The 14,289-nt window shown below is 47.4% G+C and overlaps 1 protein-coding gene across 2 annotated transcripts in view; it reads left to right on the plus strand.

The window, feature by feature from the left end:
- ORC5 (origin recognition complex subunit 5) overlaps positions 1-13,844 on the plus strand; it is a 96,757-nt gene extending 82,913 nt beyond the window's left edge. For both annotated transcript variants that reach the window (XM_038741494.1, XM_038741493.1), the window contains exons 13-14: positions 7,987-8,099; positions 13,350-13,844. In XM_038741494.1, the coding sequence (XP_038597422.1) occupies positions 7,987-8,099; positions 13,350-13,395 (159 nt within the window). In that variant the 3' untranslated portion in view covers positions 13,396-13,844. The remainder of the gene's footprint in view (positions 1-7,986; positions 8,100-13,349) is intronic.
- Positions 13,845-14,289: the final 445 nt, after the last annotated feature.

Here is a 14,289-nt window from a genome sequence, read left to right on the forward strand (position 1 = left end):
ACTAACTGGAGTGGATACAGCAGTAAATTGCTCTTTTAGTGCATTCAGTTAAATGGTCTAAAGCAATTCCGCTACTGCAAACGTGAGTGATTTGCTCCTCGTTTATGGACCAGACTCAGCCTCTGAACCTCGTTAATTATCTCAGGTCCTCAGGGAAATGTCATCTTTCTTCTCTGAGTGAAGGGAATTAATTGTGAAGAGAGCTATTTTTTTTTTAATGGTCTTTTCTCAGCTCCAGGCACTGTACTAAGCACTGGGGTAGATGCAAGCCAGTCAGGTCGAACACAGTCCACGTCCCACTTGGGGCTCACAGTTTTAATCCCCATTTTACAGATGAGATTACTGAGCCTCAGAGAAGTGAAATGACTTAATAATAATAATAGCATTTATTAAGTGCTTACTATGTGCAAAGCACTGTTCGCGGGGAAGGTTACAAGGCAATCAGGTTGTCCCATGTCGGGCTCACAGTCCTAATCCCCATTTTCCAGATGAGGGAACTGAGGCACAGAGAAGTGAAGTGACTTGCCCAAAGTCACACAGCTGGCAATTGGTGGAGCCAGGATTTGAACCCCAAAGCCCGGGCTCTTTCCACTGAGCCACGCTGGCTTCTTCAAAATTACCCAGCAGACAAGTGATGGAGTTGGGATTTGGATTTGCCCATGATTGTACATTGAGGATCAGGGTTCACTCCCTAACAATAATCATAATAACAACAACAACAACAATAATAATAATAATACTAGTAATAATAATAATAATAATAATGTATTTGTTAAATGCTAATAATAATAATAATAATGTATTTGTTAAATGCTTAGTACGTGCCAGGCATTGTACTAAGCACTGTGGTAGATACAAAGCAAATTGGGATGGACAGAGTCCCTGTGCCACGTGGGGCTCAAGGTCTCATTCCCCGTTTTACAGATGAGGTAACTGAGGCCCGGAGAAGTGTAGTGACTTGCCCAAGGTCACATAGCAGACAAGGGATGGAACTAGGATTAGAACCCATGACCATCTGATTCCAAGGCCCGCGCTCTATCCACTTGGCCGCACTGCTTCTCAAGGACCACTACCTCTAGCTTCTAGTTCCTGAATTTGCCTCCTGACCATCATCGTGCTCCCTAAGGAGGTGGTAAAGCGGGGCACTTGGACACAGTGATTTAGGATTTAGGCGTGTAGTTGGTTCCCCCCCCAGACCTCTGTTTTTGCAGGCACACTCCAGGACATGTGTGTAACGTGTATGGTGAATCTGTTTTGGGAAACATTTCCCCATAGACTCTAAATGTAATTATTTCCTGTTACAGAAGCAGCATGGCTTAGTGGAAAGACCACAGGCGTGGGAGTCAGAGGACATGGGTTTTAATCCCGGCTCTTCCACGTGTCTGCTGTGTGACCTTGGGCAAGTCACGTAACTTCTCTGTGCCTGTTACCTCATCTGTAAAATGGGGATTAAAACTGTGAGCCCCACATGGGATGACCTTATTATCCTGTATCTACCCCAGCGCTTAGAGCAGTGCTTGGCACATAGCAAGCGCTTAACAAATACCATAATTATTATTTTTATTCTAGAACCACCCTGATATGTCCGCTGTATATCACTCCTCCCCTCCACCTTTCTCCTCTGCTATATCCCTGAGGACTTCCTTGCTGTCCGTACACCTCCAAATGTGACCACCTCCCCTCCTTTTGTCTCCCCACTGCCCTCCGCCCACCCTACCCACCTCCTATCCAGTGATTTTTTTTTCTTCATGGTATATGTTAAGCATTTAGTATGTGCCAGGCATTGTATTGAGCACTGGGGTGTACACAGAGTTGGACATAATTTATTTATTTATTTATTTTACTTGTACATATCTATTCTATTTTATTTTGTTAGTATGTTTGGTTTTGTTCTCTGTCTCCCTCTTGTAGACTGTGAGCCTACTGTTGGGTAGGGACTGTCTCTATATGTTGCCAACTTGTACTTCCCAAGCGCTTAGTACAGTGCTCTGCACACAGTAAGTGCTCAATAAATACGATTGATTGATTGATTGATGTCCCAAGTGGGTCTCAAGGTCTTTTTCCCTATTTTACCGCTGAGGCCCAGAGAAGTGAAGTAACTTGTCCAACGTCACACAGCAGATACGTGGAAGAGCCAGGATTAGAACCCAGGTCCTCTGACTCCCAGGGTTGTGCTCTTTCCACTGAGCTGCGCTACATAAGAAGAACTCATACAACTCCTGCTCATACAACTCCTGATATTCGTGGCAGTGTTTCTCATCCTACATCGATTGGTTCAGTAGTCAAGTTCATTTCGTAACCAAGGTTATTCATTCTTTTCCATCGTCCCCCCTCTTAAACGCTGTTTTGCCTTCACCTCTTTGAAAAAAAATCAACATATTCAACCTAGTTCAGTCACTAAGTGAATCACTGGACAGCTTTCGGTGCTAACATAATTTGAGCTGGGCTCATTGAATTTTAACTCCACGAGACTAGTTCTGTACACTCATTTTGCCTGAAATGTCTTTCCTAAGCGGCATCTGGTCGCGCAACTGTTCCGTAGTAGCGGCGTTTGAACATCTGTAGGCATTTAATGACCAGCGACAGTGGGTCGTGGACAAGTGCAGCCAACTGAAGTTAAACTGTGGCTTAAATATTCTAACGTGAGATTGCCTTGGTTCCCATTTGTGTCTTGGCTTATGGGACCGATGGAAAGGTGCCCGTTCTGTTTCTGGGCTCCTGAAGGAACACTAGCTCACGGGTGATGGGGTCGAGGTGGCGAGAGCCAGGAGAGAAAGTACCAGCAAGGTGGACTGCGTGGGGGACTTGGGACAGGAGAAGCAGCATGGCTTAGTGGATAGAGCATGGTCCTGGCAGTCAGAGGGTTGTGAGTTCTAATCCCAGCTCCGGGGTTCAGATCCAGACTTTACGAGTGATGCCAAGTCCCGTGACAAATACGTGGCGTTAGTGGAACTGCCAAGGAGTTGCCTGGGGCATCTGTAATACAATTACGGGCCACTGCCAAAAGGAATCCTGGACCCTAGAATTGCCTGATTTTCCAAAGAGAAACAGCGTGGCCTAGAGGCTAGAGCATGGGCTTGGGAATCATAAGGACCTGGGTTCTAATCCCGGCTCTGCTACTTGCGTGACTCAGCTCCATCATCTGTAAAATGGGATTGAGACTGTGAGCCCCGCGTGGGACAGGGACTCTGTCCAACCTGATGAGCGTGTGCTTAGAACAGGGCTTGGCACAGAGTAAGCGCTTAACAAATACCACCAAAAAAGACTGACCTTGGTGTAAACTATTAGGCCATGCTGCAATAGATGGAGATTGACCATCTAATGACAGTTGGGCTGCTAACTTTGTCTGCAGTTGTGCCATTAAAAACTCAGAACCAAAGTGGTAATCATAGATTCGTTTCATTTTAATACAGCAAACCCTTGTAATCTCATTAAAATGAAATATCGCATGCCTTTCTTGTAGCAAGTCCATGCTTCTTTGGAGTTTTTACTAAATCTGCTACTATTCGGGCAACTGGGCTGTGCACTTTCTAGTCTCCCACAAGTGAATTGCTGAAATTTATTACAGTCGGCTACACCGCTGTCTGATTGTGACCCAGGCTTAACTTCTCTAGCCCAGAATTCTCCCATCGGTAAAATGACGATGACAAGAGTATCCTGTCTCCAGGGTGCCGAGATAAAGTAATCGTCAAAGCCTGCGGTAATTTTAAAGGGCTCAGGATTAGATGCCCTTGAACATTTGGACAATGGGGAGAATAAAATCAGATGTACCCTTATTAGCGGACTGGCCCTTCCAGTAAACGAAACCATGAAATGGGATTTCCACTCCTCACCTTTCCTCAGGCTACATTGTTCAAGGATCGTTGTACTGTCTTTGTTTCTTTCACCAGAAACCTTTTAGCTTCGAGTCATTTTCTCAGAATGAGGATTTCTCCTTTGTGTTTTTAAAATAAGGCATACTTTAAAAAAATTCCCGTTGCATCTGTTCTGAAAATACACTTTCGTCTGTCCTTATAAACCCCGGTTTCACCTCTTTCTTCCCCTTCTCTCTAGACTCCGTCGATGACGAGCATTTAATAAACAAGCTGCTGTCGACTTAGTCCTGAGTGCCTTCCTTTTGGAAGTTTTAAGTGATTCTTCAGAGGTTGAAATAATTACCCTCCATTCCCAAATCTATTTGGTGACTCATTTTTTAGTGACAGACTGAAGCTGAAGTTACTCGGCATTAGAATCATAGTTGTCAACCTTGATGGCAGTCAAACCTGAGTTCACTTACTGCCCAGCCCTCATTTCATTTTCCCCGTTACGATCACCTGCAGCCGAGTCGCCAATTTAACGGCAACCGAAACTCGGTTTTCTGCCCCTAACTAATTTCCGTAAAGAGTCGACTGACATCTTTTCTTCTTTCCTAAAGCCCAAAAATAACGATACAAAATAATTGACACCACCGGGTTCTCTTCGGGTTCCCTTTGGGTTTCCATCATGGTTTCTAGACCAATTAAAGGAGTGTTAAGTCCATCAGTCGCGCAGCATCTCTGCTGAGATTCATCTTCATCCAAGTCAATCAGTAATAGCATTTATTGGGGGTTTACTGGACGCGTGCCTGCTGGATGCTTAGGGGAGAGCAGGATCCCTGGCCTCAAGGAACCTTCTCAGTCTTTCAAGGGAGAAAGACGGTACTATAAATTATGGGTAGAGGAAGAAATATTATAAAGGTATCTATATCGGTGATATGGGATCAGGTGAGCACCCAAGGGCTTAAGTGGCCCAGAAGTGCTGAAGTGACAGTTCAATCAATCAATCAATCGTATTTATTGAGCACTTACTGCATGCAGAGTACTATACTAAGTGCTTTGGAGAGTACAGTGTAGCAGAGTTGGTCGACACATTCCCTGCCCCACCCAGCTTACAGTCTAGTTGAATAGGGCAGGGATACAGGAAACTAATCAAGGAAGACCTTCTTGAGGAGGTGTGATTGCAGAATCACTTTGGAGATTGGGGAGATCACCTGTTGGATGTGAAAAGGCAAGGGAGTTCCAGGAAGGAGGGCGTGAGGGAGAGGTCAGCAGCCTGAGTTGGGAGTGAGGCACGAAGAGTGCAAGGTGGGATGTGGGAGACAAGTGAGGGAATGGAAGTCTGATTAAGTGCCTCAAAGCTGACGGTCAGGAGTTTCTGCTTCATCCAGGGGATGATTGTGAAGTGTGGGGAGACACATGTGGAAAGATGTTTTAGAAAAATGACCCAGACAGCGGTGTAAACCAGAGAGGAGAGAGACTGGAAGCCAGTACAGTGTTCAAGCCAGGACAATAATAGTAATAATAATAATGATTACGGTATTTGGTAAGCGCTTACTATGTGCCAAGCACTGTTCTAAGCACTGGGGTAGAAATAAGGTAATCAGGCTGTCCCACATGGGGCCCACAGTCTTAATCCCCATTTTACAGATGAGGGAACTGAGGCACAGAGAAAAGTGGCTTGCGCAAGGTAGGGCAGAGAAGGGGTAGATTTTGAAAGCAGTTGGCCAATCTCTTCTTGAGTGTTGGTGGAGAATGATGAGAGGGTAATGTCTCAAGTAGGTACAGGCCACTCAGTCAATCAATCAATCAATCAATTTATTGAGCGCTTACTGTGTCCAGAGCACTATGTTAGGCAGTTGGGAGAGTCCAGTTCGAAAGAGTTGGTATTTTTTTCTTCATGTGTCTGCCGCTAATCCCCTGTGGTGGTCACTGGCTGTGCAAGGAGCCCGACAACGCTTGGCTCTTCACTTTTGTATTCATCCCCGCCCTCATCTTTTACGCCAGCTTTGTCATCACATTTTTTTCCTCGTGTCTATTGCCAGTCTCATTTCCTCCTTTATTCTTAGATTGTGAGCCCCTTGAGGGCCAGGGGCCGTGTCTAATTCTCCAGTGCCTAGTCTGTCTCAGCACCAGTACAGTCCCTTGCACGAAGTAAGTGAGGCATGAGGGCCGGGTTGTAGCGAGAGAGGAGGTAAGTAGGGCGGAAGAGAGCTAATTGAGTAACTAAAAGCTGATGGTCAGGGGTTTCTGCTTGATGTGGAGAGGGATGGGCCACCACTGGAGATCCTCTAGACTTGAAGCTCATTGAGGGCAGGGAACGTGTCTACCAACTCTGCTATATTGTATTTTCCCAAGCCATTTTCCATTCTGCCGTGCCGTTAGACTGTAAGTTCTTTAAGGACACGAAACGTGCTTTTCATTTCTCTTCCTAAGTGGGTAGTACAGAGTTGTGCTCACAGTAGACAACCTGTAAAGTACTCTGCACGCGGTAAGCGCTCAATAAATAGGATTGATTGAAGGTGTTTGAGGAATTGGGGGACGTGTGCAGATCAAGGTTATAGAAAAAGGATCTGGACAGCAGAGAAAAATATGGACTGGATAAGGGCGAGGCTGGAGGCGAGAGGTCAGCGAGAAGCCCGATGCAGTACTCAGACTGGGATATGACAATTCCCGGGACCAGGATGGTGGTAATTTGGCCAGAGAGTGTATGCTCGTCGTGGGCGGGAAACATCTCTTTTGTTTCACTTGTCCCAGCACTCCTGCTGCACGAGCGATCCGGTTCTTTGAGAGCCGGATTCTGCTTCTCGTCCCCATCTCTTTGATCCGGATATGGAAAGCAGGCTGCGATCACCCGTGATCCAGACGGCCGTGTTTGCAGTGGAGAAGGGCAAGGTCATTTGAAATATTCCTCTGCTGTATTTAGATGAGCGTGACTCCAAACGGTCTGAGCATGTAGTAGGTCCTTTGAAGGCTTTTACGGGCCTCATGGCGTTCCTTCTGTGGGGCATGACCCACCTTCATTGATAGTCCCCGAACAGAAGAGCTGCAAGACAGTCCTGCAAAGTGAGTAGCCGGCGATGAGGCACCGGGGGGGATAAAATCGCAGTTGTAATAACAGATGACTCTATTAGGCTTCTTTATGGCCTGAATAGAAATTGGATTCAACCGAGATTGTCCATCTTACTAATCATAAAGAGAATTTAATTTTTCCAAACGAGCAAATGCTCATCAGCAAATTCACCTTCCCCCGTTTCGTACTAGAATTGAGGAGAGGCGGAAAGGCTGAGGTTGAAGTCGAGCAGGATCATTTACAACCATCTGTGAAATTGCGAGTGGTCAGCCCTAGAGGGATGGTTGGTTACAATGGAAAATGGAAATGAAATATGCGAATCTCCAACGGAACCGAACGGAATCGGCGTCGCCGAGCCCATCTTAGCATTGAGACGGGTGACTTTGAACCCTCGTGTCTTGATGTAAGGGTTCAAAGTCTAACCTGATTTACTTGTATCTACCCTAACGCTTCGAACAGTGCTTGGCACATAAGTGCCTAACAAGTATTGTGACTAAGTTCTGGACTGTGAGCCTGATGTGGGCAGGGATTGTCTCTATTTGTTGCTGAATTGAACTTCCCAAGTGCTTTGTACAGTGCTCTGCACACAGTAAGTGCTCAATAAATACGATTGAATGAGTGAATGAAAGTACCATAATTATTATTGGTATTATTAAAGGGTTCTCCAACTCGGGTTTTTTTCCCCAAGAAAGGGGTGGACTAAGCAGGCAAAGTAGTAGTTAATAGTGTTAGTATGGAGAGGTTTTTATACCCCCTGGAATGCAATGGGCCAAAAGGACATCTTAGTACAGTGCTTTGCACTGTAAGTGCTCAATAAATACGATTGATCTAATGAATGAATGCCTCCCAGGTGGAAGTATCTCCTGGATATTACTAGCTGTTTTCAGTTTTCATTCTGCCCCAGCAATAGATTGTAAGGTCTTTAAGGGCAGGAAATGTGCTTTTTATTTCTTTTCCTAAGTGTATAGTACAGAGTTCTGCTCACAATAGGCAACCAGTACAGAACTCTGCACACAATAGGTGTTGAATCTGGTACGGGTTTCTGCTCACAGTAGGCAGCGCGCACAATGTCTGTTATCGCCAAAGTCCCTCATCCTTTGCTTCCCTTGTCGTTTCCAGATCACCTCTCTTGTGACCCTTCAGTTGCTAACCTTGGTGGGCCATGACGACCAGCTGGATGGACCCAAGTACAAATGTACCGTGTCTCTGGACTTCATCCGAGCTATTGCAAGGTAAGGCGAGAACGGGCCGCACGGTGACCGCGCCGTGGCCGCGAGTTGGCTGGGATGGCCCGGTGAGGCCCTCAGACACGTCCTTCGCGGGCAAAGACCAGTCAGTTTTCAAAAGAGAAAAGCAGCCGTCAGAAAGCGAGGCAGCCCGGCTCCGGCTTACAGCTTTGGACCCCTAAAAGCAACTTGAGCTAGCTAGGACCGAATGCCAGACTCCTTTCTGTCTCATCCGCGTCCTTCTCCATACCAGTTCCAAATGTATTGTGTATTTATAGGTTCCTTCTTAAGCCCTGGATATTTCTTCATATTTGGTCGTGTGTTTTCCCAGTCGTTTTACAAAAGAAGGTCAAAAAGGGCTCTGCTGACCTGGGCGTGGGTGTGATTCCTGCAGCATGGCCTGATGGAAAGAGCACAGGCTGGGGAGCCAGAGGACGTGGGTTCTAATCCCGCCTCTGCCACTTTGTTGTGTGACCTTGGGTATGTCACTTCGCTTCTCTGGGTCTCAGTTACTTCGCCTGTAAAGTGGAGATTGAGACTGTGAGCCCCACTTGGGACAGGGACTGCGTCCAATTCGATTTGCTTGTACCTCCCCCGCCCCCCGCGCTTAGTTCAGTGCCTGGCACATAGTAAGCTCTTAACAAATACCATTATTTTTATAACGTCCTTGCTCGAGTCGGGTATGCAGTCCTTCACAGTTTATGGCTTTAGTCCCCAGATTAACTTCCCCACTAGCTTGTAAACTCCTCAGGGGCAGAAATCAAATTTACCAACTGTATTGTACTCTCCCAAGTGCTTAGTACAGTGCTCTGCACACATTGAGCACTCAGTAAATACCGCTGATTGACTGATGGATTAATCCAGGCCTCCCCAAAGGGCAGAGGTCCCCAGTGGTCCCAGCCCAAAGACCCACAGAGGGAAAGGCTAAAGGGAGGTCCGGTGGCCCTCTAGTAGGAACTTTAGCCACGGGCCTCACGGGCAATCATGAAACCCCTAAATTACCGACTAGCATGGCCTAGTGGGTAGAAGCCGGGCCTGGGAGTCAAAAGGACCTGGGTTCTAATCCTGACTCCGCTACTTGCCTGCCAGGTGACCTTTCTTCTAGCCTCAGTTCCCTCATCTATGAAATGGGGATTAAGACTATGAGCCCCATGTTGGACAGGCACTGTATCCAACCTGATAAGCTTGTATGTATGCCAGTGCCTAGAACAGTGCTTGACACATAGGAAACACTTAACAAACACTACTATTATTATTATTATTATTATTATTATTATTAACTCACACTCCCTCGGTGGGGTCCCCTCAGCGTCCAGCCTGGGGCCTGGTGGCTTAATCTTCTTGGAGCATGGCACATGTTCCCAAGGCTTAGTACAATGCCTCACACAGAGTAAACTCTTAACAAATACTCTACATACCCCCACACACCCAATCTGAGTCCTGAGCCTTTCTCCACTGGGGGGGTCCCAGGAGAGAACCTGACTTCTGGGCTTTCTGGGCCTTATCGGTCAATATTTTCTAAAATTAGTGTAAGTAGATTTCCAGTCCTAAGAGAAAGCCACCTGAATTGCTGTAGGGCGGTTGGCGCCTCAGGATAGCCTCACTTGGATCTACTTAGAGACTCAACTGTGCATCCTTTTTAATGAAAACTTTGGAGTCCCTCTTGGTCTACTTTACTACTTGGGGGCTTTCATTTGAAACGTAGCAACATTTTGCAGTTTCACGTCCAGACTCTTGACCACACCAGTAAACCATAAGATCTCTGTAATGCAGTTGGCTTCTCCTCAAAACCCGTAATCGTTGTAAGTCCTTTTTCGGTCAGTGGGGAAGGACAATGAAAGGTAATTCAACTTCACCCACTGGAAGGCGGCAGTTACCAGAAGGACTAACTTTTAAATGAACCATAAGACCTGCAAGCCACTCCTATAGGCAGAAATAAATAAAACCGGCGTCTCGGTGAAAAATTTGTGAGGAAACTCAAGAAAAGGATAAGAAGCAAGGCAGCGTAACCCTAGCTCCAGAAACTGTGTGGTAGGCTCATATTAAAGGCATTTAAACTTGGTTAAAAGAGCATTCCTTAGCAACCCATCGCTGCCCAAACTATCAGCTTTCCCTAGGTCCGGGGGCTGTCCCATTTCCCAAAAGGCTCCCGTGCCAAATCGAGGGAAAGCCATGTTCCATCGCTCTCTGTATATTGGGTTGAACCCATTTGAAACCCATAGCGGAGAGGGTACTCTATCCCCAGGAGGGCATTCGGCCCCTTCTGAATCTCGGCTTTCTCGGAATCAATAAGGTGGAGACGTTGCCTCCTTTCCCCTCCTCCTCCCCACCAGAACTAGCGTCAGAGACGGCCCGGGACCCCCTGTGCCAGCCTCAGGCATGGTTGCCAGCTTTCCCCCGAGTTGAGAGTTTCACGTAGCTTTGATGCCACCCTCGCCTGGTTCTCACCTTCCTCCCCAGCTCCCTGGCAGCCTCTGCCCGGCCAGGAGGCTCTGAAACCAGTAGTGTTCTCAGAGGTGGCAGAGCGGCAAAAGTGGGAAAAGCCAGAACATCTGGAAAAGCCAAGAGTTTGGGAGAGGTGTTTCGGCAATGCCGAAAGGACAAGGTCCTTGCCCCAGACTGTCCGGGACCATTTTTGCCATTGGCTGGCTGCTCCTAAATATTTCCTAAATATCTCTATAATTGACTCCCATGAGCCCAGGCTTCTTGGACCTTTGACCTCTCTGAGGCCAGCATAGTCCCAGACGGTCTCTTACGCCGACATCCATGCCTGCCGGCCGTTGTCAATCAGTCGTCAACCAGTCCGTCTACTACGGATGATGGTAGATACAAGACAGACTTGGCACAGACTCCTTGTGGAGGGTCTCAGTCTAAGCAGAACAGGTATTGAATCCCCATTTTGCAGGTGAGGAAACTGAGGCCCAGAGAAGTCACCCAGCGGGTCATAAGTCACAGGTCCTCTGATTGCCAGGGCTGTGTTCATTCCACCAGGCCACTCTGCTCCTCTAAATAATACCCGTGGTCCGGTCAGTCAGTCATTGAGTGCTTTGCTGTGTGCAGAGCAGTGTACTAAGTGCTTGGGAGAGTACAGTATAACTCAGTAACAGACAGAAGGGAGTCTGGGGACAGGAGAGGCAAAGGATTAGGACAGTGGTCTTTCAAAACTAAGTTTCAACTGATCTAGGAAAGTTTCATTTCAAAAACGGAACACATTCACCCTTCCTCATTTAGACAAAATTCATCGTGGGGTAGTTATTTGGAGGGTAGGGTCACCGGAGCCATTTAATGATAATGATAATAGTATTTGTTAAGTGTTTACTATGTGTCAAGCACCATTCTAAGCCCTGGGGTAGATACAAGCTAATCAAGTTGGACACAGCCCCTCTCCCACATGGAGCCCACAGTCTTGATCCCCATTTTCCAGATGCAGTAACTGAGGCACAGAGCAGGGTGACTTAGAGAAGCAGCATGGCTCAGTGGAAAGAGTCCGGGCTTTGGAGTCAGAGGTCCTGGGTTCACATCCCAGCTCCACCCAATTGTCAGCTGGGTGACTTTGGGCAAGTGACTTCACTTCTCTGGGCCTCAGTTGCCTCATCTGTAAAATGGATATTAAGACTGTGAACCCCCCATGGGACAAGCTGATCACCTTGTAACCTCCCCAGCGCTTAGAACAGTGCTTTGCACATAGTAAGCGCTTAGGAAGCGTCCCCCTCTCCATCCCCCCCATCTTACCTCCTTCCCTTCCCCACAGCACCTGTATATATGTATATATGTTTGTACATATTTATTACTCTATTTATTTATTTTACTTGTACATATCTATTCTATTTACTTTATTTTGTTAGTATGTTTGGTTTTGTTCTCTGTCTCCCCCTTTTAGACTGTGAGCCCACTGTTGGGTAGGGACTGTCTCTATATGTTGCCAATTTGTACTTCCCAAGCGCTTAGTACAGTGCTCTGCACATAGTAAGCGCTCAATAAATACGACTGATGATGATGATGATAAATACCATCATTATTATCATTATTAGCAGACGAGTGACGGAGCCAGGATTAGAACCAGGCCCGAGTTCTGGCTACTAGGGCATGCACTTCTTCCAATATCGGGACAAGGTCCAGTCAGAACGATGTTAGGGAAGCAGGAACCGATCGTCGCACCGCACATCCGTCAGAAGAGAGGTTCGGGCGCTGGTCACAAGGCCCCAAACACGAGCGGATTTTTCTCTAGCGCGTGATTCAGCCGGGACAAAACCCTGGGAGGACTGAGTCTCGGACTGCAGCGGCCCACCTGAGCGGCTCCGACTTCTTTCTCCGCCCTTTAGTTGACGCCGAACGGGTGTCTCCAGTTCTCTCCGCTGCCCTCCCCTCTCCCCACAGTTTCTGGAATTTTGTAACATTGAGGCGAGAATCGTTCACCGGCTAGAAACTTTTTAAAAAGAAATTTGCAAAATGATAGGCACAAACATTGGATGATGATGGCTTAATAAATAAGGCCTGCAATTAGCGGATCTTTAACATGCGGCTCTCACGCGGGTGATTATTTTTGCCGCATTCACGACGCGAAGCCTTTCATTTTATACTTATTTTCAGATCATTATATCTAGTTATTTTGATCATTTGTTCAAATAATAAACCTCCAAGACTGAATGTTTATAGCGAAGAGTGAGTTGGGGATAAAAGAAAATAATTATATGTCTCTCTCCATTGCTATTTTGTTCCGCCTGCCATCGGCGTACAAAAATACACATCCACTGCCTCTATCTGTTGAGTCTCATTCTTGGCTCTCACAAATTTAGCTACCATACACACGCAGGTCAACCAGTGTTAAAAGACTGAAAGAATAAAGACTACCGATGAGTTATGCAGTGTGTAATGCTAGAACAGGTGGTTCGCAAGAGGAATAATGATCGGAAACACAAAAGGCTTAAATACTTCTCCATCTCTAATTACCCTCTCCCGTTTTATTAGACAAAAAAAGCAAATTGCCCCCCTACTCGGCCGACATTTTCCAAGGCATAATTGAAGCGGAGAGGCTTGAAACTTCCTCTTTGTGAAAGGACGTCACGCGTGGCCAGAAACCCCGGTCGGTGGTCCGTCGCGCAGCGTCCCAGCGCGTCTCCGTCGGATCCGTGATCGTGCTGCTCGGCAGCTGAGTCTGCCGCTCCCCCGCCAGGGCGGTTGTGCGTGGACGGAGGAGAGATCTCAGCCGAGGACGGGCCACGGAACCTAACGGGTGTTCTCTGTTTCGGTTTGTAGGACGGTGAACTTCGACATAATAAAATACTTGTACGATTTCTTGTGAACACGAGGGACCGGGACCGGACCGGGCCGCCTCCCTCCACCGCCGTCGGTGTCCGGGGTCGGAGGAGTTCTGGCTCTCTGGATTTGTCTCAACAGGTGCCCGCCCAGCGTGGGCCCCGATGGAGCGGACCGGAGGACTAGCTCCCGGGGCCCCTGGAGGATTTGGAAGCGACATGTCCATTAGGAGCAGCAGGGCCTAAGCACAATCTGTTCTCCTCTTAATGTTATGTTAACACCGAAATAGCCCAAAATCCACATCCTTAGGACTGCGGTTCGCTCTCCCAACTCTCCCTTGTGCCTGGAACATGCCGACGACTCCCGTTTCTGCGCCTGACCTTCCCCCCTCCCCTCTCTCTGTGGTTGGCCGCCGAAGCGGCTTTCCCTCGGGCTGCCACGTTAAGGTCTGGGGCTAGCAAAATACAATAAATGTCAGCACGCGTTGAAATCCCAGCCGGTGTGCTCCTCTTTCCGTCCCATCTCTTTTCCGAAAGGGTGTTGGTTGGATCATCGAGAGATTGGCTTTCCAACTGGGCCCACCATCCGAACTCAGCCAATTCAGAACTCCCCTCCCTGCCCACCCTTCCAACTTGCTCTTGGCAGAATTATCAGCGCGGCTATTTCTTCACCATCCTTTCAACTTCTCCTGCTCCGCCAGCCTCAGGCTCTGATTCTGATCTGTCCATCCCTGAAGGACATTTCGGTTCTTTAATATTTGAATTTTGTCTTTAACAGTATTCGTGAAGCGCTTACTCTGTGCTGGGCACCGTTGGAAGCACTGGGGTAGATAGAAAGTAATTATTATTAATCAAATTTATTGAGTGCTTACTGTGCGCAAAGCACTGTACTAAGTGCTTGGGAGGGTATGATATAACATCAGACGCGTTCCTTGCCCACA

Source organism: Tachyglossus aculeatus (assembly GCF_015852505.1).
Source record: "Tachyglossus aculeatus isolate mTacAcu1 chromosome 12 unlocalized genomic scaffold, mTacAcu1.pri SUPER_6_unloc_1, whole genome shotgun sequence".
Taxonomy (NCBI): Eukaryota; Metazoa; Chordata; class Mammalia; order Monotremata; family Tachyglossidae; genus Tachyglossus; species Tachyglossus aculeatus.